The 26,563-nt window shown below is 44.0% G+C and overlaps 1 protein-coding gene across 36 annotated transcripts in view; it reads right to left on the bottom strand.

Annotated features, from left to right (window-relative positions):
* RIMS1 (regulating synaptic membrane exocytosis 1) overlaps nt 1-26,280 on the bottom strand; it is a 507,401-nt gene extending 481,121 nt beyond the window's left edge. For all 36 annotated transcript variants that reach the window (XM_073336446.1, XM_073336400.1, XM_073336430.1 and 33 more), the window contains exon 1: nt 25,757-26,280. In XM_073336446.1, the coding sequence (XP_073192547.1) occupies nt 25,757-25,920 (164 nt within the window). In that variant the 5' untranslated portion in view covers nt 25,921-26,280. The remainder of the gene's footprint in view (nt 1-25,756) is intronic.
* Nucleotides 26,281-26,563: the final 283 nt, after the last annotated feature.

Below are 26,563 nucleotides of genomic sequence, written 5' to 3'. Positions count from 1 at the left end.
GATCAGATCGACTAGGGTGACAAATCTGTTTAGTGGTAACAAGGCTTTGGCCTCCAGTGCATCAAGGTGGGCCCTGATAAGTTCTAGATTTTTACAGGTGTCACTGTTTTTTTCATGTTTACCTGTAGTTGTAGTTATGAGAAGAGAGCCATCATCTTTAGAGTAGCTGCTAGGGTGCCTTCCCAGGGGACTTTGAGTAGACAGTCATCCAAGTAGGGAAATATCATGGCCCCTTGCTTAAGTGTGGTGCCAGCTTTGCAAGAACCTTGCAGAGCACCCTAAGAGCCACAGAGAGGCTGAAAGGTAGTACCTTGTACTGGTAGTGATCTTGTTGCAGAACAAATCTGAGTGATGGGAGCATGGCAATGTGAAAATATGCATTTTGGAGGTCGAGGGCTGGGAACCAGTTGCCCTGTTCTGGTGCTGGGATTATCGTTGCTAACATGACCATCCTGAACTGCTGAACCTTCACAAACTTGTTGAGTTTCCTTAGGTCGAGAATGGACCTCCATGCCCTGCTCTTTTTCTGGGTTAAGAAGTAGTGGGAATTAAAAAAGTCCTTCCCTCTGTGTTTGGTCAGGATTGGTTCTACAGCACCCTTTATTTCCTGTCATAGAAGGTGCTCATGAGACGGGATCCTGAAGAGGGACAGGGAGGGAGGGTGGGTTAGGGGAAGGAGGTAAGTTAATTGAGTATTGTTGATAATTTCTAATACCCATTTGTCCTCTGGGTGGAATGGGGTCAGACGATCTCCAAAAATTGATAATTGTTGATTGTTTCAGAACTTGGAATTGGGGGAGGCATCTCAGGCCCTCACCCAAACCCTCAAAATTGTTGTTTTGAGAAGGGTTGTTGGGATGTCGATGGCTGAGATGGGAGTGGTCTACTCTGTCACCCGCTCAATTTAATGCGCCCGGCCTATCCCCTTCTGAGGGCTCACGGTGTGACCTGGTCAATTTAGGGCACCCCACTATTTCCCTACCGAGGGCTCAAGGCATGACCCAATCAATTTAGGCACCCCCACCCTTTCCCTTCCAATGGCTCAGGGTGTAAGGCACCTATTCTTACCCACAGGGCTCAGAAAGAAACCTGGTAAATTTAAGTACCAGTCCTTTCTCTCAGGGCTCTATGGGTCTGCAGAACCTTTTCCCAGTGAAAGAGCCTTACACAGTTGTGCTCTAAACATCTATTTTTTAGCAACACACAGAATACATATACCAAGCAAATCTCTTCTGTTCACCACTCCCAATAGACAGACAAATTTCACCTGATGGCCAGTCAGGTTTCATTCATCTGGGGGTTCCCGGCGATGCATCTGCATGCCACGGTGGTGCAGAGGGGTCAGAATTCCAGCAGCTTGATGTTGAACTGCAATCTAGAAATTGTTCCCAAAGATCACTGTTTTTCCCTTTACATTATATAGGTAAAACTAGCTCCCTCCTTCAAATTTACTAAACCTATCACATTATCCCACACTCCTAAATAATAGATTTTTTTACCAATTATGCACTGGCACCTATGTGTCCTCCTTGCTGCCCAAGTTCTTTACAGTTTACCTTTCATGCCCAAATTGTAACTTAATTGTGACCTTCTTTATTTGTGCTGATGGTCAGCTTAAAACACTGGTCAGAGTTTATCTTACCATTTGTTGAGTTTCTTTCTGGATCCTCCCTAATTTCGCAGGGTCTTTACAACCTTGGCGGTTATAACTCTTGTTAGGGACATTCCTGAGGCGGGGGTGCTTTATCAGCAGCAGAACATTCCTTTTTTCAATTTTAGTGGTGAACTCCCTGAGTTTAACCCAAGGCTGGTTTAATATGGGAGGCAGGGTCTGATGATGTCTCAGGCCTACACAGTGTCTCCATTTTTGTCATATTGTCTCTGTGGTTGGACGTAGGGAGCAAGCCTCGTTCTTTGTGCTGAATGGTATATCCCTGGCTTCCTTCTTTGTGCAGGTGTGTAAATGCCTAAGGACCAAAGGATTGCCCTGGAATCTTTTAGGGTATGGAGAGATTCACTGGTCTTGGCTGTGAACAATTTTGGGCTCTCAAGAGAAAATTCTCTACAGTAGCATGTACCTCTTTCGGAAACCCAGAGAGGTAGAGCCATGAAGCCCTTTGCATGAGTATGGCCGTGACAATGGATCACGTGGCTGTGGCTGCTGTGCCATCCAGGCAAGGTGGTGGCTCTCCAAGATGACTCTTTGAATTGTTCTTTTTTCTCATCAGGGATGTAATCAGTAAACTCAAACATCTTAGAATAATTCATGTAATTATATTTGGCCAGTGTGCCCGTAATTGGCTATTCTGAATTGCAGAGTTATTGGTGAATGGGCCTTGCACCCAAAAAGGTCTAACCACTTCAAGTTTTTGTCATAAGGAGTAGTTCTGGAGTAGTATTATCTGCCCCGCTTGTTCACAGCATCCACCACCAAGGAATTCAGTGGAGGATGTAAAAACAGAAAATCCAGACTCTTAGAGTGGACGTAATACTTCTTGTCTGTGCTCTTACAAGTGAGTAGTAACACAGCGGGGATCTACCAAGTGATCTTGGCTGGGTCCATGAGTGCTTCATTTATGGGGAGCACAATTTTCAGTGAGGTTGATGTTTGTAAAATGTTCAGCAGTTTGTGTTGGGACTTCTTCCAGGGGTATCTTGAGCAAGTCAGCAATCCCCTTAAATAGCTCCTGAAATTGTTTAAAGTCAACGGCTATTGTGAGCAGTGGAGGCATGATGGCTTCGCCCAGACAGGATGAAGAAAGACTGGTTGGTGGGGTGGCTTCAAAGTCTCCTCCTGCTCTTCAAAAGTCTCTTCCCAAGGCTCGGAGGGTCTACCTATTGAGGCTGATGGGGAGCGTCTCGGTCTGTCTCTGCGAGTGCTAGAAGACCTAGAATAATGTTTCCTGTACACAGCCCATGGATCCCAATAAAGGCCATTGTGGTGGGAACGGCATTAGTGGTAACATCCATGCATGTCCATCACCCTGGGGGTGACATCTGGGTTGTTTCAGTGGACCTGGTCTGATAGTTGTCTGAATGGGTGAAGTGTAAACGTCCCCATCCTCATCATCCTCCTTATCACTGGCAAAGGGTGGGGCCAATCTGGATGATTAACACGTAACAAGTGTGCTAGAATAACATCGGTACCGAGAATGGGAGATTTCAGTGTTGTAGAGACAAGCAAGCCTCTGTGGAAAAGGAATTATTGTGGTACTGCAAGCATCAGCACTGAGGAGGACATCGTTGGCGGAGCCGTTGTAGCTGTAGCAGTTGTCGGTTCCGATGTGGCTCTGGTTTGTGCTAGGAGACCAGTAGATGGTGCCATCAACTGCAGTGATGCTCAGCTGCCCAGTGCTGCATGTTTAAGAGGCTCCATCAATACTGTGGAGGAGGTGCTAAGCTTCTCTTTGCCACTCCTCTCAGAGCCCACCCGCTTAGGGTCTTTAGCTTTCATGGTACCAGCGGTACTGGAAGATCCTGCTTAACCACTGGTGCTCAACTGCGCTATGGTCAGTACCAAGAATGTCAAATGAGCTGGGGATCATTTCTTTTTAGCCGGTTCCCTGGAAGGGGAGATTGTTGCCCACTTTTTGACCACCTTTTTGGAGAAATGCGATTTCTTCTATAAGGGTGGCACGGAATGTTTGCCAGAGGCTGTCACTGAGGTCTGCAGTCCAGGGTTGGAAGCTGGGTGCAGTGAATTTTCCGTCAGGATGAACTTTAACATGAGCTCCCTTGCTTTTCTGGAGCGAGTCTTGAGGTTGAGGCAATGGTGGCACTTTTAAGATGTGTGTGTCTCGCCCAGGCAATGAACACACTTGGGGTGCCGATCACTGACCGGGATTTCTTCCCGGCAAGAAAGACAGCATTTAAACCCCAGAGATCCAGGCATGCCCCTGTCAGCACCGTTCCACCAGGTGAAGAAGGTGAAAAGTGGAATCTTACTGGTAACTAATAATAATTTTTCTTTTTAAGAAAATAAACAGTGGAGAGGAGGGTAGCTATAGCTAACTAACTCTACTGTATAACTATACTAACCCAAGTCTAAAAGGTAAATGTGAAGAAACTAAGGCAGTGCTGCTGAGGGCGCTGTCTCAGGGCAAAGGCAGTTGAGAAGGAACCGAGAGCGCTTTGGCTGCACAATGCTAGCTGCCAGTGGTGGCGTGAGAGGAAGGGAGGGCACCTGCAGCCCAAACAGGCACTGCTATTAAAACTCTCTGATTGCAGATGCAGGGATGCACTTGAAGTGAAGCACCCACAGGGACACTGTTCGAAGAACTAGACAGTCCCTCACGTGTTTAGATTTGTTTGGAATATAGGAGAACAACAAGAGGTATGAATATTAAGATGACCAGTAGTGGAATACAGAATTTTTCATCTCCATCATAAGTCTGAATGAGGCCTATTTTCTGACAGAAGATAACTGTGGTAGACACTTGTTTATTAGGGATTGCATTGAGATCACCAGCTCATGTCACAACAGGCCATCATTGAGGCTCCGTGGTTTGATTGTAATTCTTAACAAGTGTGTATGTCACTAAACTATCACCATAATTAGTACTTGCAGGGACTCCCTTTGGCAATTTCAGCAGAGGTATTAAAGTTAAAAAAAAGGGGGGGGGGAGGGCGGGAAATGAACTCCCTTTCACTTCTAGAGGCAATGCCTCCAGAATTGTGGAGAAGTTTGCACTGACTGTAGCTAGCACACTACTTGTGGCTAGAGAACTTTCGTGGCCAAGACTAGCGCTTTTCAAGAGTTTTATGTGCAGTTAATAGAAGAAAGGAAAAACAAATAGCATTTTCATTAGTGAAAATAACAACTGATATGATGAGGATTACCACTATGGCCATTTAAATAATAGGTCATGGTGTCACAGCAGCTATATTTATAGTAGAAAAAGCTCATATCTTCAGGCCATTAACTTTACCCAAAAAAATGGCAGTTTGGCCTGACATTTTTCATACATTTTTTCAGCCCAAAGGAGATTTCCTGACATGTGTCTTTAAAATTTCAGTCACACAAAACACTGCATGAATGGAAGTTTTGGTACTCACATTTTCTATTTGTTCAGTCTGTTGCAGGTTCACACTGGTGCTGGAGCTTGAGCACTGAGTATAAACCTTAAGCTTTAGGTGGGCTTGTGCACACACCCAATTCACTTCTACTTTGCAAATAAGAACTGGGAAAACTTTTCCACACTTTTAGGGTCTATTGTAGGCTTTGTATGAACAATGAAAGAAAACAGAAGTAAGGAAACAGAGGTTAACAATGGATAAAGAATGAATTCACAAGTGGTCTTATAAATACTATGTAGCTGGTAGCTAAAGAAATAGTAATAAGAGTAATGTGTGAGGATAAGCTTGCAGCTGCGGCTTTGCTTACTAGTGCACTTTGTAGCTCATGGATATTTTATAATCTATACAAGGATTGGTTCACAGAATTAGTAAGTCAATCATAAAGCACTTAACACAATATAGACTGTAACATGCACGTGTTAGTCTGTATGTATAAAATCTGATTTATAATTATGTATTTTTGAGTTGTGGTGTACCCTAACTAATGCTCCCTCTAATTTTTAAATCTATGTGCAGAATGAATTTTGTTATGTGCACCAATATTGAGGTGGTGTGTGGCGGGGGTGGGGCCGAGGGGTTCAGCATATGGGAGGGGGCTCAGGCTGGGGCAGAGGATTGAAGAGTGAGGTCAGGGGCGAGGACTCTCGCTGGGGGTGCAGGCTCTGGGTGGGCCAGGGATGAGGGGTTTGGGGTGCGGGAGGGTGCTCAAGGCTGGGGCAGAGGGTTGGGGTGTGGGGGTGAGGGCTCCGGTTGGGGGGGTGCGGGCTCTGGAGTGGGGCCAGGGATGAGAAGTTTGGGGTGCAGGCTGCCCTGGGGATGGGTCCTGAGGACTCCCCCAACCAGCAGCAGCTCCGGGGGAGAGGCACTTCTTCCTGCCAGCAGGAGCTCCAAGGCCAGGAGAGAGGCCCACGACAGCCTTGCATGCCCCAACTTGCTCCCTTCCCCACCAGGCCCCTGTGGCTGCGCACCTGCACAGCTCTTTTTAGCCTGCTGTGTGGTCACACAGCTTAGAGCAGTGGTTCTCAACTGTGGTCCACTGCTTGTTCAGGGAAAGCCCCTGGCGTGCCAGGCCGGTTTGTTTACCTGACGCTTCCACAGGTTCAGCCGATCGCGGCTCCCACTGGCCGCAGTTCGCTGTGCCCGGCCAATGGGGGCTGCGGGAAGGGCGGCCAGCACATCCCTCGGCCCATGCCGCTTCCCGCAGCCCCCATTGGCCTGAAGCGGCGAACCGTGGCCAGTGGGAGCCGCAATCGGCCGAACCAGCGGACACAACAGGTAAACAAACCGGCCCGGCGTGCCAGGGGCTTTCCCTAAACAAGTGGTGGACCACAGCTGAGAACCACTGGCTTAGAGGGAACTTAGACCCTAACCCACCCACCCACCCACACGTGGGCTAATCACCTCAAGTGTAGCTTTATGAAATGCCAACAACAAAACCTCAGTGACGAGTCCAGATTCAAACAAAGTTTTTGGAACTGAACAAAGTGTTCTCCCAGAACTGAATGAGGTGTTCTGAATAAGCCAAGTGGAATCCCAACATCTATACCATAATTCATAGCTTGACAAATATATCAGAGACCTAAACCTAATAGCAGGAGGCTGATATAAAAGATAGTACCACAAGTAGCAGGATTAGTAGCACTGCCCTGATGGGAAACCCAACATGTTCCTCTCCTTCCTGCTGTCACCCTAGATCCCACAACTCCCTCATCTTCCTTGCCCCCCTCCCAACAGAAACACACCAGTACATTATTACTTGTCAAACCTGGAACTCTCTCCTCTTAGGATGTAGAACAGTACCACTCCTTTCCTTCTTTATTTCAGTTGTACACATTGTCCTTTTTTATCTGTTTCTCCTTCTCCCAGTCTCCCTTTTGTCCACCCTGTGACTTTTTTTGTTTCCCATCCCTCCTCCACACAGGATTATGCTGCTGCCCACAGAAAAACAGTAGCATGACACTGACCTGATTCTTGTAAAGTTTGCTCTGCTACTCCTCTAAAGGAAGCAGTGAAACATTTAAGAATTGCATCAGTTTCACTGTATTTCTGCTGGAGCTATCCTAGATATTGGTTATCATTAAAAAGTCAACAGTCACCACACAGTAATAAATGAGATCTCAGTTATTTCCTAATCTACACAAAGGGATTACTTTGTCTCCTCTCATCTTGCTTTAGATGCTGCATGACACTCATTAAAACAAAAGCATATCACTTGAATTGCCAAATGCTCATGTATATTTTAAAGCATACAAAATTGAAAATTCAGGACAAATATAGAGACAGTAACAGGAAAAATATCACTGTCCTTGTTAATTTAAAATTGCATATATTAAATAAGTATGCAGTTTATTTTACACTTGTAGGAGAAATTAGAACTTATTTTTTAAACTTTTCAATTACTTTATACACTACCTACCACCTTCCAAATAATATTGAAAATGAGAATCTAGTTAGAAATTAAAATGGAGCAGTTTAGCCACAGAACGTGGGCATGCATCACTGGACTAAAAATCTCTCTTCCTAGGTTTATAAATAAAGTGTTCAAGCACTCCACACCAGTACCGACATTTCTGGGCCCCTGTCAGAAATACACCCCAGGGCTTTGATACCACTTTTGAGAAGAGGTGGAAATGGGGTGGGAAATAAAATAAATAAATGAAGTAAAATTTAAATGTCAGTGTTTAATCTGCCACTTGGTACCCGCATTTGCTCTATTATCTACCTTCCTCTCTCTCTCTCTCTCTCTATTATCTACTTTCCTCTCTCACCTTTACTTGTCAACTTGACCAAGTTTCTCCCTTTTCTGCTGTCCTCCAACCTATCCAATTTCCCCATCCATTATACAGCAGCTACACCAACAACTCTGCTTTTACCACCAATCTGCTATTTCTGGGTTCTGAGCCTTGCCTAGCAAAAATAGTAGCACTGTTAAAAAGTTTAAAAGAGTCATACTAAGGTCTAATGAAACAGATAGACAAGATATAGGGAGGAAGAACTGTCTTGTAGTTAAAGAACTAGCTTATGATTAAAAATAGTCAGGGTTTAATACCTGTGTCTGCCACAAAATTCTTGTGTGACAATCTTTTGGGGTCTTAATCCTCAACTGTTAAAATGAAGCTAATGTTACAGAACTGACAAGTGTTCAAAAATCAAGAGACAAGACCACAAAAAAAGACTGGATTGGTTTAAAATTGTAAAACTTCATAAAATAACCTAGAGTTCTTTTTATTTGCCTTCTGGCTTTTGAACCCTTGGCATATTCTCTGAACGCTTTTCCAAACTTTCCTCTGCAACCCTGAGGAGAAATTCTAACTCCACCCTGAGCTGTGTGGGGCAGCCCTTCCCTGCACAGCTCATTACCCAACTGCTACTCAGAAGCAGCTTGGAAGGAGGAAGAGGAGGGTGCTATTAGAACTCCCTAAACTACTGCAGCTGCTGCTCAGAGTAACTGGGAGTGGTGGCAGGGAAGCAGCTGAACACACTGAGGAGTTCAATTCTTTTTGTACTCAAATCAATCTGTAAAAAGAAAAGGAGTACTTGTGGCACCTTAGAGACTAACCAATTTATTAGAGCATAAGCTTATGCTCTAATAAATTGGTTAGTCTCTAAGGTGCCACAAGTACTCCTTTTCTTTTTGCGAATACAGACTAACACGGCTGTTACTCTGAAACAAATCAATCTGTGGTTCTGGATCCCATCACCTACCTAGCAGTGGCCTGCAGAGAGAAAAGGGAAAGCAGTATGGCCAACCCCAAGCATTCAAAAATCATGACTCAGCCCCCAAAATATCATGAGATTGGCTTAATTATCATGAAATTAAAATAAAAATCATTTTGTTTCCTACCGGACTTCTGTTTTTTTCACCTTTAAGGGGAACCTGCCTGTCCCCAATGTGCGAGATCGTCTCAAAATTCAATCTCTGACACATAAAAATGCAGGCTTCCCTATTTGCTTCTCATGGGAGATTCCACTTATGGTCTCCCAACTCCTGGTGTGTGGCGAGGTGCCATTTGACCCCTCTCTAACCCCCTCCCTACCTAGATAGGCAGCTGCCCCACCCACATTCTTCCTCCATGTTCTCCTACCATTTCCAGTCCCTGTACTACAATCTAACCCTTACATTCACTTGCCTCTGATTTTTTTCTTCTCCCCTCTCAGTCTCCTACCCATCACATTCACCACTCTGCCACCCACAATTCCCTGTACTCCATATTTTCCTGCAACTACTCCCCAAAGTCTGCCTCCTGCATCCAACAATAACCTGCACTTCTTCGTAATTTCCTGACCCATTTCCTTACACATCCCTCTTCCCTGCTGCCACCACAGACCCATTCCCTGCAACTCCATACTATCCCATCCCTTGCCTTGCCCTCACTTGGTGACTGAAGGAGCCACAATCTTTCTTCAGGACCACCTGGCTTTAGCCCCATTGGAAAGAATGGAAGGTGGCAACCATCATTACTAAGGGAACCCTTACTCTCATCTCCAAAGGCTAAAGGAAAATAATGGTTACCTTGCTGAAGGCAACCAATGGCTTCAGTCTTTTTTTTTGTTTGTTTGTTTAAAAATAATGAGAGATTGAAAGCCATTCTGGATAAGGGTAAAATTTCACAAGACTGAATCAAAAAATTATGAACCTCAGTATTGTTGCACTCACAATAAAGTCATAAAATCTAACACTGCAAGTTTAATAATGTCTCAGCTTTGCGGTTGCCCAGCTCTGTGGCCATTCACCATCAAGATACTTCTCCTGGAGAGGCTGCCTTCTGGTACCCCAAGAACTGCTATAGCATCTCTAATGAGTCAGTGAGAAACAAGAGGGTTTCCCAAAGGAAGATACACAAAAGGAGAGTGATCTCAATAATTTCAGGATGGGAGGGATTGTTGGGGGGGAAAGATAAACAAAAAGGCCAGTATTTTTAAACTTGGGAGAAACTAAATCTATACTCAGGTACCTCGCTAATGGTCCAAATTTCAGACATGCTGAGCATCTTCAGCTTCAAATGAGGTCAAATTTATAAATGAAAGTCAAATTTTATTTATTCCTATGAATAAAATCATTTGTTTTCCATCACAGCTATATAGTGTGGTGAGTCATTTAGAAAGACTACTTAAGGATACTGTGCATAGGTCCACGAGCAGTTAGGATGCCAATCAGAAACCACTGTTTTGTCTTTTTCACCGTGCCATTTCTGCACATTTCACTCCCATGGATTTCATAAAGTACTTCTCCAATTTCTTAAACCATAAACGGCCAAAGTTAAAATTAAACCAATCAAAAACTGAGTCCAATGACAAGACTGCACAGAGACCCTAATTTGCATCTTAGTCATAATTTAGCAGTACATGTACTCTGTTTTTTGAGTCTTTGTTTGATTTTCACATTTGACCCATTAGTAACAGAGTTTAGTCCCATTAGTAACAGACTTTATAAGGGGAGGCAGCATTGGAAGACTCACTACAAATGCCTATTAGCTTACACTTTTACTGAAAGCTCAGTTTTTAAACAGAAAGAAAATACTAACAAAAGTACGGAATGTCTTTTTTCAGCCAACTCCATCTTTCTGGGATTTCATTTTGTAGGAACTCACAGTGATTACAACAACTGGAATGGGGTAAAAGAGGAAGAATAATTGCTTGTTCCTGAAATGTGAAAAACCAGGCTATAGACTAAATATAATATGCCTGCGTCTAATGACCGATAAGCTGGACAATTGTAAGGTATATAAAATTGAGATCTGTAATGGGGTTTACAAATCCCATACTGAGCACAGGAAGAAAGGAAAGGGGAGTCTTCCCTGCTCACAGACAAGCAGGCTGATCACACCCTTGCACAGCTGGCAGAACTGCCAATCATGGAGACATGCACCCACAGCACTGACCAATAAAGAAAACAAGCCTATAAAAGAGGGGGAACAGAAAGGCCTGGGATAGTGGAGGATAAGAGCCCCATGCTAAGCTGCCTATGAGAAACAAAAGGAGACTGTAAGGAGTTTAAGGGCTGAAACTCCATTTAAGTGAAGGAGTTTAAGGGCTGATCTAATTGAAGGGGACTAGTTAGGGAGAAGTTGGGACCCCCAGAGAAACTGCACCAAGTGTAGCTGACAAGATCTTTAAAGCAAAACACACATTTCATAGGAAAATATTCACAGATTGCAGGTAACCTTTTACACCTGAGAAAATGACAGATGTATAAAACACTGTTGGTCACAGAAGAGTGCTGGCTGTCTTAGCTGGATACAGCAGCAGATGCACAGACTTGAGGAGTGCTATATTATCATCAGTTGGGTTAATTTTCAACTCTGAGACTAAATCAGGAAGCATAACTGTATTACAAAATATCCTTTGAACATTCTTCCAAGATGATACAGTGTTAATACACTTCAGGTTTTAAAAATAATTTGTAATGTTAATTTATAGTAGTCATGAAAGGGGCTAAATTGGCAGCTCCTGTGAGGGAGCAATGAGTACTCAGCACTGCACAAGAAGCACTCAACACCTCAAACAATAAAGCCTCTGGAGTCTGGACTCCTTGATTTAACAAGGATAATAAAGATAATAAGGTAATAAGTAACAGTCAGCATAGATTTGTGAAGAACAAATCATGTCAAACCAACTGAATAGCTTTGATAGGGTAACAAGTCTTGTGGATAGAGGGGGAAGCAGCAGATGTGGTATATCTTAACTTTAGTAAAGCTTCGAATACTGTGTCGCATGACCTTCTCATAAACAAACTAGGGAAATATAGCCTAGATGGAGCAACTATAAACTGAGTGCATAGAAGCTGGGAAAACAGTTCCCAGAGAGTAGTTTTCAGTGGTTCACAATCAGGCTGGAAGGGCATAATGAGTGGGGTCATGCAGGGATCAGTTCTGTTCAATATCTTAAATCAATGATTTAGACAATGGCACAGAGAGTAAACTTATAAAGTTTGTGGACAATACCAAGCTGGGAGGGATTGCACGTGCTCTGGAGAACAGGATTAAAATTCAAAATGATCTGGACAAACTAGAGAAATGATCTGATGGAATTAAATTCAATCAGGACAAATATAAAGTACTCCACTTAGGAGGGAACAATCAGTTGCACACATACAAAATGGGAAATGACTGCCTAGGAAGGAGTACTGCAGAAAGGGATTTGGGGGTCATAGTGGACCACAAGCTAAATATGAGCCAACAGTGTAACAGTTGCAAAAAAAAAACCACACCACACACACACACATAATTCTGGGATGTATTAGCAGGAGTGTTGTAACCAAGACACAAGAAGTAATTCTTCTGCTCTACTCCGTGCTGATGAGGCCTCAACTGGAGTAGTGTGTCCAGTTCTGGGCATCACATTTCATGAAAGATGTGGACAAATTAGAGAAAGTCCCAAGAAGAGCAACAAAAATTATTAAAGGTCTAGAAAACATGACCTATGGGGGAAGATTTTAAAAATTGGGTTTGTCTAGTCTGGAGAAGAGAAGACAGAGAGGACATGACAACAGTTTTCAAGTACATACAAGAGGGAGAAAAATTGTTCTCCTTAACTTTTGAGGCTAGGACAAGAAGCATTGGGCTTAAATTGCAGCAAGGGTGGGTTAGGTTGGACATTAGGAAAAACTTCCTAACTGTCAGGGTAGTACTGCAATAAATTGGCTGGGGAGGTTGTGGAATCTCTGTCACTGGAGATTTTTAAGAGCATGTTAGACAAACACCTGTCAGGGACGGTCTAGATAAAATTTAGTTCTGCCATGAGTTCAGGGGACTGGACTAGATGACTTCTCAAGGTCCCTTCTAGTCTAATATTTAACCACAGAATAGACATTGTGGCAATTCCAGCTTTCCCTTACTCACAATTTGTCTCAACTCTATCCTGGAGGGGACAGATGGAAGGGGATAGTTTGGTTTTCTTGTTCATTTAGTCCTTGGCCTCTGACAAGGTGGGTCAACAAGGGTGGCAGATGGAAAAGTGCCATGTTTATTTATTGCTTGTTTGGTTTATTCATAAAATAGCAAATGTACATGGGCCTATCTACAATATTTAGCACTTGGTATTTTAACCTAATAATTTAACTAAAAAACAAGAGACTGCTCAAATAAATTTACCTATCCAGCCCCAATACCCTTCAAGCAAAAGCCTATATGAGATGAGAACTTGCACCATGCCCTAAAGACCACTAAGCTTTGGCTCTGTAAGGAGAGTTCTGCTGGGCAAGTTCCAGAATCAAGGACCCTTCACTGAGACAGGTTGGTCACAAATCCCCTGTTATCTATATTTGGAAATTAATACCTTATGTGTCTCTGCTGATCTCAATTCTTGTGGCAGTACATGGGAAGGAAGACAGTATCAGATAACTAGGATGCAGGCTATGGGACTTTCAGACTGAAGTTGACATCTTGAATAGCAAGCACATACAGCTGACAAAGAAAAGGCATAATGTATGTTTTGTGGCCACATATTGCTCTAGCTGAAGCTTCTGAGTTGTCTTCAAGTATAACCCCACATGGGGGATGCGGCAGTAATCTATCTGAAGATGACAGAAGTCATGGATCACTTGGACAAGACTGAGCTGAGAGAAATGTTGCCAACACCTAGCCAGATGCAGAAGGAAAAAGGTGCTCTTAATCAACAAAGTTACTTGAAATTCCAGAAGCAGTTTATCCAAAAAGCACCCCCAAATCACAAACCACTTGAATAAAAGTTGGACAAAATCCCGCAATAATGAATGTCATTGTCTTTAATATTCTCCTTGAGATCCTTCCTCCACCCGATTAGCATTATTACATCTAACCCAGATTAAGCCTCAGACTGTTTACACTCATCTAGTTCCCAATCAACATTAAATCCTGGGAAATCAAACTCAACACCTGGGTTTGATAAAAGAGACAGCTGTGTGTTATCTACACGTGATTGACACTCTGCCCAAAACCTCTCTCTCTCAGTAGTCTCATATATGGACAGAACAGGAAGAGTGTGGTTTTATGATGTGCTTGTGTCCAGCAGGAACTGGACTGAAATTACTGCTATATTTCACATAACCTATGGAAAACTCTTCACACAGTAACAAGTTTGGAACATTAATGATGACTGCAGGAAACAATCAGGAGGTAGAGGTGGTTGGATCTGTAGTTCATTACTCTTTCCCTGAGCCACCAGTCCATTTACATTCATGTTGATTCTTATTTTAATTAAGTTTTCTAATAGTTTTTGAAGTGTTTATAAATATTTCTTTTGAAATGCATGATGCTCTGCTTTGAACTTAACTTGTCTACATACAAAATTAGCAAAATAAGTTGTAAAGAGATTATATATCAAGGTTTGTTTTTTTGTAAATTTAAAGCTGCAATCAATATTGAATCATAAAAACACAAGTTATAAAAACCATAGTATGTTACCAAAGGCCTACATTCTTAAAATAGATTTTACATAAAAAAAATCAATATTTAATTTTGTCTTGAAACACAGGAAAAATATATAGCGCCTTTAGTTCCAAAGGGATTTTCAAATTTTTACTGATCCAATAAAAAAAAAATCATTTTGTGCATCTTCGAAAACTCCCCATTTGGAGTGGAATGCAGTACTTGCTTAACACCACAATGAAACACTAGCATGTAGATTCACAGAGGAAGTAAAAAAAAATAGCATATGCAATTAAAACTTCAGAAAAAGATTGGCACACAGAACATATTTAATTAAACTGGATTTAATCAGAGCATAGCTCTGCTCTTGCAAAATGCTATGAGATCTTTAATAAGTGCAAGTGACTAGGCTTTGGTTTCATTTCTTACAAAGCTGAGGCACAGGTTTGCCAACTTTGAGTGCAGGAAACTGAACACCCTTGTCCCACCCCCTGCCCTACCCCTTCTATGAGGCCCTGCCCCTGCTCATTCCAGTCCTTTTCCCTCCATCATGTGCTCTCCCCCACCCTCACTCACTTGCTCATTTTCATCATGCTAGGCAGAGGGCTTGGGTGCAGGAGGGGGATGAGGCCTCCAGCTGGGGATGCGGGCTCTGGAGTGGGGCCAGGGATGAGGGGTTTGGGGTGCAAAAGGGGGCTCAGGGCTAGGGCAGGGGGGCTGAGGGCTCCAGCTGGGGGTGTGGGCTCTGGGGTATGGCTGGGGGATGAGGGGTTTGGAGTGCATTAGTGGGCTCCATGCTGGGGGGGTAGGGCCAAGGGGTTTGGAGTGTGGGAAGGGGATCTGTGCTGAGACAGGGGGTTGGGGGGCGGGAGAGGTTAAGAGTTCCAGCTGGGGGTGCGGGCAGGGGCTCTGGGCTGAGGCAGGTGGTTAGGTTCAGGGAGGGAGGAGGGCTCTGGGTGTGGGCTCTGAGGTGGGGCCAGAGATGAGGAGTTTCGCATGCAGGAGGGGGCTCAGGGCTGGGACAGGGGGTTGGGGCATGGGGGGTGAGGGCTCCAGCTGGAGGTGCGGGCTCTGGGGTGGGGCTGGGACCGAGGTGTTCGGAGTGTGGGAGTGGATGTGGGCTCTGGAAGGGAGTTTGGGTGCGGGAAGGGGCTCAGGCTCCTGGGCGGCGCTTATCTTCGGCGGCTCCCGTAAGTGGCCAGCATGTCCCTGAGACTCCTAGGTGCAGAGGCAGCCAGGGGTCTCCGCATGCTGCCTTCACCTGCAGACACTGCCTCCACAGCTCCCTTGAGGTTCCTCCACAGCTCCCTTGTGCTTAGAGGCTTCCGGGAACCGTGTGGAGCCAGGGCAGGCAGAGAGCCTGCCTTAGTCCTACTGCGCCACTGAGTGGACTTCTAAAGGCCCAATCAGCAGTGCTGACCAGAGCCGCCAGAGTCCCTTTTCAACCGGGCATTCCGGTCAAAAACCGGACGCCTGGCAACCCCACATTGGTTCAGGAATAACTCAGAGGGAAGCATGTTTCCTACTGCAACATTCAGAATTTACTGTGGAAGTCTCCCATCTAAACAGTGATTAAATACATTTAAACCCGGACCCTGTAAATAGATGTGCACCCAGCCACACCTGAGCCTGGACAGAGATCCACTAAGGTCAGACAGTGTAGCCACGTCTGTTTGCAGGATCAAGACATTAACTTGTAAGATCTGGCAAAATTTGAATCTGAAATGATATGGCTGTGGACTATATTGCCTGGCTATACTGGAAGGAGGACAGGAGACACTGGATGTGGTTTAATCAGGCTGAAAACTTTATTAACAACTGTCTGGAAGAACCCGGCAGATAGAAGTGTACAGTGCATGCAACTCCATGATCATTTAAATATCTACCTGGGGGCCTTCTGTCAGCCTCACCTCCTTTTCCATCCTGGTCCACAGCCAACCTGCTGCTGGAACGTTACTACCCTCCCTTCAAATAAATGTTAAGTTGGGCTATAAAGAAGGGGGTTGGCTCTCTGCTGTGCCAGTCATAGGAGCCCCCACTCCCCACCCCTTTTCCATTCCATTAATAAACACCTCCTTTAAATCCTTTACTAAATCATTTATCTGATCACTGTATCACTTCCCTATGGAGCATCTGCACTGGACATCCGCCCCACACTTAACGAAATGAGTTGCAACATTATAGCCTCACTCCCATTCTGTGCTGGACCCAAATGAGCCCTTCCACCCGAACCCACTGTGGGGAAGGCAAAAAAACTCCCACTCTGCCTTGGCCAATTTGGTGGTGAAGGAAAAATTCCTTCCCAGCCCCACAAGAATTTAAAGGCCAGCACAGTGCCCCCAGCGGATCCTGACCAAACCTGGTATTTCACCACTTTCAAGGGTGGCAGCTGTTCAACTTGGGCCAGGTGAAAGAGGGCTTCTCCTGTCTGGCTTGCACCTATATACTCTCCCCTCTCCTCTGGTCACTTGGCAGGGGGAGGGGTGAGTCAGAGTCCCCATGTTTACCCATTCCGCATCTTGGCAACATACGTGCCTCTGCGCCCTTAAAGAGGTATGCTAAAAAGGTATGCCCCTTCCCCCAGCAAGCCAATTTCCCCCATCCCCACTTAAAGTGCAGTGCAGTCATTACTGATGATCTCCAGCTGCTGATCAACTTTGAACAGTACACTGTACATATTTTAAGTTACACTAAAGCAATAGACTATTAAAATTAAAGCCTATGTAATGACTTGTACATATTTTCCATATGGAATGTTCATACAAAAACGCTTTCCAATTCTTAAATGCATACATATTGTACTTATCCTTTATGAGTGAGATTCTATACTGTGCTTCTAAGAGGTGTCCGGGGATGGGAATGCTAAGGTGGCTTTAAGCTACTTTATTCACTCTTTATCCAGAGCTGCTCTAGGGGCTGGAGAGGACCGCAGCATAATTTAGACAGCCCTGGGATGTGTCTATCTAAGTTACTGCAATCTCTAGGTTTGCCCTAGGGGCCACGGTGCCACCCACAATATCCACAGCATGGTACGCTGCAGCCCTGCTCCTGACATGCCCCTCCCAGTCCTAGCATACCTCCTACTTCAAGGAGTGTGAAGGGATCCTCAAAGCACAGCCTTACTCCTCTCTACTGTAGTGCTTGTGCTAGTGGGAATCCTCACCTGGAGGGACCAGTGGATTTTACGGTCTGCTTATACCACTCAGGCCCTTTTACCCAGCATAGCGGGGCCAGAGCAGGGGTGAGGATTTCCCCTCATTATTTTAGCCAATTAATTGTCTGTACTAATATGATAAGCAGAGAGTTTGTCCTTTGTACACTCACATACCATCAAGCTTTTAAACCTATCCCATCAATTGCAGAAACAGGCACAGCAGCATGTAAGTAGAGTCCTACATGGATACAAAATTTGCATCCACATCCGATCCACAAATATGGTGCATGGATATCCACAGATTTGCAGGGCTCTCCTTTGGTACCTAGGAACTTGCTTCATGTAATGAAAAAAAGCAAAATTTTGTTAAAGTGGCAACTGCAAAAAAAAGCAAAGTGGGGAGGTGCGCTAAACAAATTACTTTCACTTATCTGTTTTTATAATAAAGTGCTCATTTAATATTTGGTGTTTCTAATCAGTAGCTGATGATACTCTGTATTGCCCAAACAGTGCATAAGAGTCACGACCATAAAACGAAATGAAAAAACAGAAAAAAGCCTTTTACTTCCCCATAAAAAAAAATTTCTACTGACGAGAGAGGTAGGGAAAGAGAGAGAGAGAGAGATCCTTTGTTATGTTTACTTTCAGAATTTGTAATGCACTCCTATAATACAGTGATGAGCATGGTACACAAGGCTAGACAGATAGAAGGACTGACTGAGCAGTTTATGATACCAGAAAGAGACAGGCCAAGGAGTTTTTATAAATACTGAAAATGGGAAAATCGTTCAGGGACAAAGTCAATAGAGTTACACTGGGATGGCTCAGAGTTTTTACAAGTCCTGTCCTCTATAAACTGCCTTGTGCACTGTCAGAACACACATCAACTAGCTGCCTGCCTTGTCGTTCTACATCTATTAAAAAAAAGTGCACAATGGATATGTTTTTCCAACAATAAAACTTAACTTAGGTTTGCCAGTGTCAACGTTTCAATAAATGAACAATAGCACCAAAGAAAATACTCAGCTACAATAACTAATGTATTGAATATTGGAATGCTACAATTCAAGCTTTCTGGCCATATTATGCCCCCAACTACATCTGTGTAACCTCACTTCATCAGAACACAAACGTCAAAATGTGAAATGATTCTAAAGAGAATGTTGCAAATATGTAAACTTGTAAATAGCTCTATTTTGCAAATACCTTCATATGAAAATGTGAATTAAAAACCTAGAAAACAAAATAATGAATATAAATCATAAATTACTCTGACTGTTGTCCTTAACACGTTCATGTGCAACATACAGAAAGCTTGTTAGAAAAAAAGCTATCAGTGTTAACCTCTACATTCCTACTTGACTGAATATTTACAATGAAGCATGGACTGCAGCTCTGTATTTTTTCCCCTAAATGACTAAATGCTTTACATATGATATACATAAAACCAGTGGTTCTTAACCAGATGTACACGTACCCCCGGAGTTATGCAGACGTCTGCCAGGGGGATACATCAACCCATCTAGATATTTGCCTACTTTTACAACATGCTACATAAAAAGCACTAGCAACGTTAGTACCAACTAAAATTTCATACAGACAATGACTTGTTTATACTGCTCTATATACTATACACTGAAATGTAAGTACAATATTTATATTTTGATTGATTTATTTTATCACTATATGGTAAGAATGAGAAAGGAAGCAATTTTTCAGAAAGTGTGTGCTGTGACACTTTTGTATTTTTAGGTCTAATTGTGTAAGCAAGTAGTTTTTAAGTGAGGTGAAACTTGTGGGTAGGCAAAACAAATCAGACTCCTGAAAGGGATACAATAGTCTGGAAAGGTTGAGAGCCACTGCTTTATACCACCAAAACTAGCACTACCTACCATGTCATGGATAGAAATGTGACAGAATATGTTCAAAAATCTGTAAACCCCAGTTGCATAAAACACACATACGTTTGAAACAAACAAACTGGCTCATTATCACATTTCAAATATTCTAATTATTAAAGGGTTTATCCTACAAAATATTTCTCATGTGAGTATTTCTTACCAAAGTCATATTTTAACTCCTTAAGCTATTAGCATGGCTGGATTTTTGTTTCCTTTTGTGAGCAATGTAATGACAAATTGCACATAATGAAGTTTGTAAAAATAACTCTAGATTTAAGGCATTTAAAATGCATGATTGACTTGTCATACAAAAGCACTTATTCTACCCAGAAATTGGTGTTCATCACCCAAGCACTAAATACAGAGAAAATTATTCTTAAATTCTGAAGAATCACTGCCCTAATGGCTCAAATCTGCCTTCAGAACCACACAGTAGATCTCCAAAATCTGAAAGAGTTCAGGTATAGATGGACCGTCAACAGCTTTAACACTAGCCTATTGATGTGCTCAGTTCACCCATGCACCAGTGTGGGGGGATAGGTCCAGCCCCACTGGTAGGGTTGCAACGTAGGGGTGTGCTCCAGGGGTGGCACCATGCCGTGGTTCCTTTCTGGTCTAAGTGCCCCCCAAATTTAACCATTTATGCATTTATTATGATGGCACTGAAACAGACATATCTGGGCTCAATACAGAGGTGACAGTCATGCAATCCTCTCAGTCTGCAGCAGACCTAACACTGATTACACTGAATTGTTCACAAAGAGTGAGAGTATATGGTCCTGTGATTGCAAATGACAAGATACAGCTGATATGATGGGGAATAATTCAGGCAGTGTGCCAATATGGATGTTCAGCATCCAATAGAGCGCTATATGGAAAGAGTTGTTCTGCACATCCTTGCCCCTTCATGTCTTCAAAGTGGTGAGGATACAAATGGCTTTGTAGGTCATGACTGAAAAATCACAACGAGCTTTGCTCATCTCTGTAGTGCTAGAAAATATATTTGGATCATGGCTTTCCTGTTCAAAACTCTCTCTGTGGACATCAGACTCTCGAATGCAATCACATTGAGGGTTTATTTAAATTATATATACAGATAATTAAAACATAGTCCCAGATCAACAAGTATCAGCACAAACATGAATGCACTTCAGATAACGCAATCCATTCTCTATAATCTGTTCTGACTAGTGAAGAAATGGCTAAGAACCCAATTCAGTGCCTACATTCCACAACTAGGCATGCTCTAAGGAAAAATATTCCCCAAATACACACTGGATAATGTAAGGATTAAACATTGGCCCCAACTGGCAGAAGCACAGATCTGAAAAGCTATCCATGCATCCCCAGATCTTGCATTTGGCTTTCATTGAAGAATGTTGTGTAAAATTCCCTAGTCCTGATCATGTGCAAATTTCTGCCAGTAATTTGAGGTTATGCACAAGTATGTCCAAAAAGAGCAGCATCAAGCCTTTTTGATGTTCGAATCTAATTGGATGGGATCCTATGAAATGTTTTCCACAGTACAGCCATTGCAGACTAAAGTTACCCGGCAGATACAAGTGTTTTAGAGTCGTTTTTCCAAAAAATAGCATAGGTCAGATTTTCAAAAGCATTCATTGTTGGCTGAAATCTGCTCCCGTTAAACTCAATGGTAAAATGCCAGCTGAATGCTTTAGAAAATCCTCCCTATTTTCCCAGTCCCCCAAATTATACTATATTCTTTATAGTATAAATAGACCAATGCCCTGAAGAATGTTGAGCCTAATCTTATGATTATTTATACTAATGAAAATCCAGAGCAGTTCTTTTGCTTCTGTGAAGTTACTCGGGTCTGACCAGTGTACAGGAGTGCAGAATTGGGCCCTTACAATATAATTCTAGATGCGAGCCATGAATAGTGATAGCAGACAGTACAGAAGGGATGAGGTATGGAGGAATGAGGTCTACAGCAATATAATCTACAGGTTACTCAGTTCAGATATTTGCTTATATAAGTGATTCAAACTGAAAACAAATATTGGGCCAAATTCTTTCATGATGCAAATAAGCAAAATTGCATTGTAGTCAAGTGATCTGTGCCCATTTCCATTAGCAGATAATTTGGTCTATTGTTCTCACAATATAAGGTACACTCCTATTCAAAAAATTTTAAAAACCTTTCTTTTTCTTAAGTATTAAATGAAAGTGCTAAAAAACGCTCTGCAATATGTTAACTAACTAGCCACCTGATGGAGGTATCAATACAGTATGTTTGACCATTTTATTCCAGTGTCAAAGGAAGCAAAAGAGAGAGTCTAGGTACATCTTAAAAAATAAAAGGGCATGATAAGATTCAGAATGAAAAATTTAACTATTTTTTAAACTCTTGGAACAACTGGCATTTTCCAGATTGCCAACCAATGGAACATTAGGAGGAAAGCATATTAAAAAGATAGTCTCTTCTGTAGAACGTTTATCAAAATCTGGATTTGTAACAGCCCTTTGCTCTGGGGAGTTTTATATAAGGACCCTACACTTCTCCTCCCACTTTTCCCCATCCCTCCTGCCAACCATCAACAACACCTATTAACTTATAGATTCATAGATTTTTTTAAGGCCAGAAAGGATTATTGTGATCATTTAGTCAGACTTTCTGAATAATATAACTACAGTGGGAGTTATTTTTATCCTGTGTAAAAGCATGTGTGAAGGGGGGTACGGCGATATAGCTTTCAAAATTTCAGATCTCCAATACAGATTGGAGCCAGCAGTGGAATCTGGATCCAATTTTGCATTCTAGACTTTACAAAATTCCAGTGTGTTTAGCTCTGAGTCCCATTTCTCATAAAGCTTGCATGTGTACTACATACAATAAAACTATATTTAAAATATTATTTAGGTTGCAAAGTCAAGCACTTAAAAATTAGGAAATGCCAGATTTACGTTTGCCTCTGCAACCTTAATTCTGCCCCCTTGTGCATCCATCTTCCATCCTGAGATATTGGGCAGTAAACCTGTCACTGGTCTAGGAATGAATATTGTCCATTTGGCATCTCAGACCAGCATTACTTTGAGAGGAAGTTCCACATTTGGGATGTGGGTGCCATGGAAGGAAACATTTCCTTATCAGATTGTTTTAAAAAGAAAACTGATAGCTGTTTGAATCTGCTCAGACATTTTGAATGTTAAAACCAATTCTGCTGGAGACAAATTAACATTTAGAAGGCAGGTAACATGGTCTAAGATTCACAATGTATAATATGGCTGTGGAATATTACATGGACAGCACCATCATATATGTATATCACATACACCCTTTCTGCAAAATTAGGGCAGGAGATGCTTGTTCAGATTGTTATCCTATCTATGAGGAAGAGCATGTATAATTCTTGCCCAAGGGAAAAAAAAAGTGTAGTGTGGGCCATATAGAAAAAGGACAATGATTCTAGAAGATATAATGGTTCTGTGCAACACATAAAATCATAACTAGTTGGAAACTACTGACTCTGACCTAATTCCCATAATGATATAACTATATACCAAGGGTGGTCAGCCTGTGGCTCCATGTATAGGGACTGCATCCGGGGCTGGAGCTACAGGCACCAACTTTCCAATGTGCCGGGGGGTGCTCACTGCTCAACCCCTCGCTCTGCCACAGGCCCTGCCCCCACTCCACCCCTTCCCAACCCCTCCCCTGAGCCTGCCATGCCCTCGCTCCTCCCCCTCACCCCCAGAGCCTCCTGTACACCACAAAACAGCTGATCGGAAGGAACTGGGAGCAGGGGGGTGGAGCTGATGGGTGGGGGTTGCTGACGTATTACTGTGGCTCTTTGGCAATGTACATTGGTAAATTCTGGCTCCTTCTCAGGCTCAGGTTGGCCACCCCCACTATTTAGCAAAGTTTATAAGCTTTCCCCTTCATTCCATAACTATGGGCTGAATTTCCAGCTATCTAAAAAAAAAAAAAAAAAATCACATTTTTCTTAGCCTGATGCAGAGCATTTCCTATTCTTCAGATGCCTTTGAATAGGAATTGTTATGTGGACCAAATTACAAGAAATTCTTTTTGGCATCACAAACCCTTTGAATACATGTCTAAAGCAATGTAGAAAGATCCAATTTTCAAGCAGAATCCACGAAGGGCAATTTTTGACCTGTGCTAAAAAACTAACTTTGAACAGTGCCCCAAGTCTTTTAGCAAAAGCTTTGAAGATTCCAGCACCCTTGTGGAAAACATTTTAAACAATTTTCCAGGCTTCACCGATGCTAATATAAAAGAAGCAAAGAAATGCCTTACCCCACATTAACAATTATAGTACTGACAAATTAGTGCCACTCCTGACAAAAGTTTTCTCTTGCAGTGGACATGGGACTTATAATGCTATTTCCCACAGAATAAAGGCTAAATATTTGTATGGAAGTAGCAATGGGCGGAGGGGCAAAGGACAGAGAATGAGGGAAGTAGAGATGTAGTGCATAGCATTTGGCCAGCAGTTCCTTTCAATTCTCTAATGATGTACAAAGACTGAAAGTGACCCTAAATGCTTCATCCCCACATTGGCTAGTACAGTGCAGTTTCACAATCCTGCTTTTCTTCTAACCCTAATAAAGTCTTGATCACACCCCAAGCATTACAACCACAGCAGCAGTGAACCAAACTCTTCATCCCAAACTCCGCTCTCCATGCCACACCCCCATCCCTAGTCCTGGTCCCAGGCAATAAGCATCATTAGCTAGTGGGCCTCAGTGTACAATTCTGCAGTTACCAGCAGCAGCCACTGCAGAAATGCAAATCCCAGCACTGATCTGAAAGGACAGAGACGACAGCACAATCAGACACTGCCCTCAGCTTCAAATCACTTGCAATACATGGCACAGAAGTTAAGAGACTGCAGGGATTCACTATTTCCATCCATTATAGATTATACTATTGGCTACAGGGAAAAGTATAAAAACTGAAACCCACACCTTAAAACTGGTTATTTCTGATGCAGCCAAAAGAAAACACCACACACAGTATGTCACACCTTTTGTCCAAGCCACCAGCCCTACCCTCTGAACACGCACAAGAAAATAGTATACAGTGAGGCAAGGACACACCTTACAGAATACAAAGCATCTGGATCACATTAAGAGCTTTGCATGTAGTCAGTTACCTATTCTGCCATTTCCATCCAAAAGTGAATAGGCCTGGAGGGTGGTTACAGGAAGAGAAAATTTGATTCTCCTCCTCAGGCCACAGTCTCAATCTGTTTAGTCTCATCACTCACAGGAGGCAATTTAGTAACATTACATTTGAAGCCTGCTGCTAATGGAGAAGGATAGAAAGTGAGGTCACATAGGTGTTGTTTTGCAAGGAAGAACGGGGGGAAAGAGATAAAAGGTTCAAGAGAGAAACTGGTTTCCAAATATGGCATCCATCAATGCCCTGAGCCCCCAACATCTTTCCCTATGTAATCAACAGTGTAATAAATCTACCAGTTGTCTTTCTAGCCCACCAACACAAGCATACACCTTGCCCTCTGGAAGGAACAGTGTAGCTAATTATAAACACACTCTGCTTTCCCACATCAAAACGCCCCTCCACAGCAAGATGCCTCCCATCCTTGCCCACAGTTCAGCAACCACCAGGCAGACAGGAAGATAGCAAAAGGAAGATAGCCCAGCTGGAGAAACTGCAGGGGGTGGAAGTAGAAGAGGAAGAGGCAGGTTGCTGCCTAATCCCCAAGTGGCAGGACTGGGTTCACACTGAGCCAGGTGGAGGCAGCCTGGTGTTTTTTGAAGGCTCTGTCCTAGGGAAACCCCACCCATTACCCCTCCCGTAACGGGCGGGGTTTTAAGGCCCCCAGAGGAATCCCTTCCCAAAATGTGGTGGGTTTTCCAATGGCAAGGTCTCCCCTCTTCTAACACACCACAGCGGAGGGGGGTTCCCCGCTTCTTCCCCTGCGTGGGGGGGGGAGGAGAGCGACCCCCCCCCCGCCTCTCCTGGGTGTGGGTCTCCTCAGGTAGGCGTCTCCCGCAGCGAAGGGAGGCGGTTCCCAAGGGTGGGAGAGAGCAGCCGGGGGAGAGAAGGAAGTTCAGGGCCGTGCGGGGAGGCGGGTGGGGGTTCTGCAGGGCAAGACCCGCGGCCAGTCTCCGGCAGGGACCCCGCGGGGCTCGGTCAGTGTGGCCGAGCCCAGCCCCGCACCGTTCCCGGAGGCGCCGCAGCCCAGCCGCGCCGCTGCCTTGTCCGCTCTCACCACCGGGACCGGCCCAGAATGAATGAATGAATGAATGAATGACGGACGGCTGCTTACTTGAGCATGGCCTCTTCCTTCTCTTCCTCTTCTTTCTGCCGGTCCATCACTGCCATAATGATGTTCCGCTCCTCCTCGGTCAGGTGGCTCAGGTCGGGCAGCTCCTGCATCGGGGGAGGCACCGTGGGTGGGCGAGGGCCGCGGGGCCCCACAGAAGAAGACATTTTTATTTCTGCCTTTTCCCTTACACCTTCTACCTTGGCAAGGCAAAGCCAGTCACGCCTCTCCGCCTCCTTCCTTCACAGCGCAGTCCGCGGCTCCGCGGCAGCGGCGGCGGCAGCAGAGGAGGCGGAGACCCAGCCTTTCATGGTTGCTTGCATCCACCCCTGCCCGGCGGCTGCTGCTCCCTTTGTTTGCCCAGCTCTAGGAAGGTTTGGGGCTGCCCTCCTGCCTCTTGCAGCCCATCCTCCCAGGGCGGGAGGGGAGGGAGAGGGCTCGGGATTACGGCTAGCAGGCTGTGTGCAGCGGCAGGCTGGATGCACCGGGCTGGAGAAGAAGGGCGGATGCTGCTGCTGCTGCTGCTAGCTTTGAGGAGGGAGGGGGGAGTTGGGTGTCAGTTAGGCGGAGTCCAAGCCACTCCGCTCCTGGAAGATGCTCCTGCTGTCTCACACTGAGCACCACCAGCTGTGGAGTCCATGGACCTGAGCCACCCACACCCCTGGCGTCCCCTGACTTGCCCTGGGGCCACACGTTTGCCAGAGTCGCTACTGGGATGATATTTTCCCCTCTCATCTTTCTCAGCTCTCTCTTCCTCGGTTAAGGGCCATGCACCTTGCCAGTCTCCTCAGCTGGTGCCTTGTCTCCTTG

This window comes from Lepidochelys kempii, chromosome 3 (assembly GCF_965140265.1).
Source record: "Lepidochelys kempii isolate rLepKem1 chromosome 3, rLepKem1.hap2, whole genome shotgun sequence".
Taxonomy (NCBI): Eukaryota; Metazoa; Chordata; order Testudines; family Cheloniidae; genus Lepidochelys; species Lepidochelys kempii.
The sequence above is the reverse complement of the archived record's forward strand: the minus strand, read 5'-3'. Positions and strand labels throughout refer to the sequence as shown.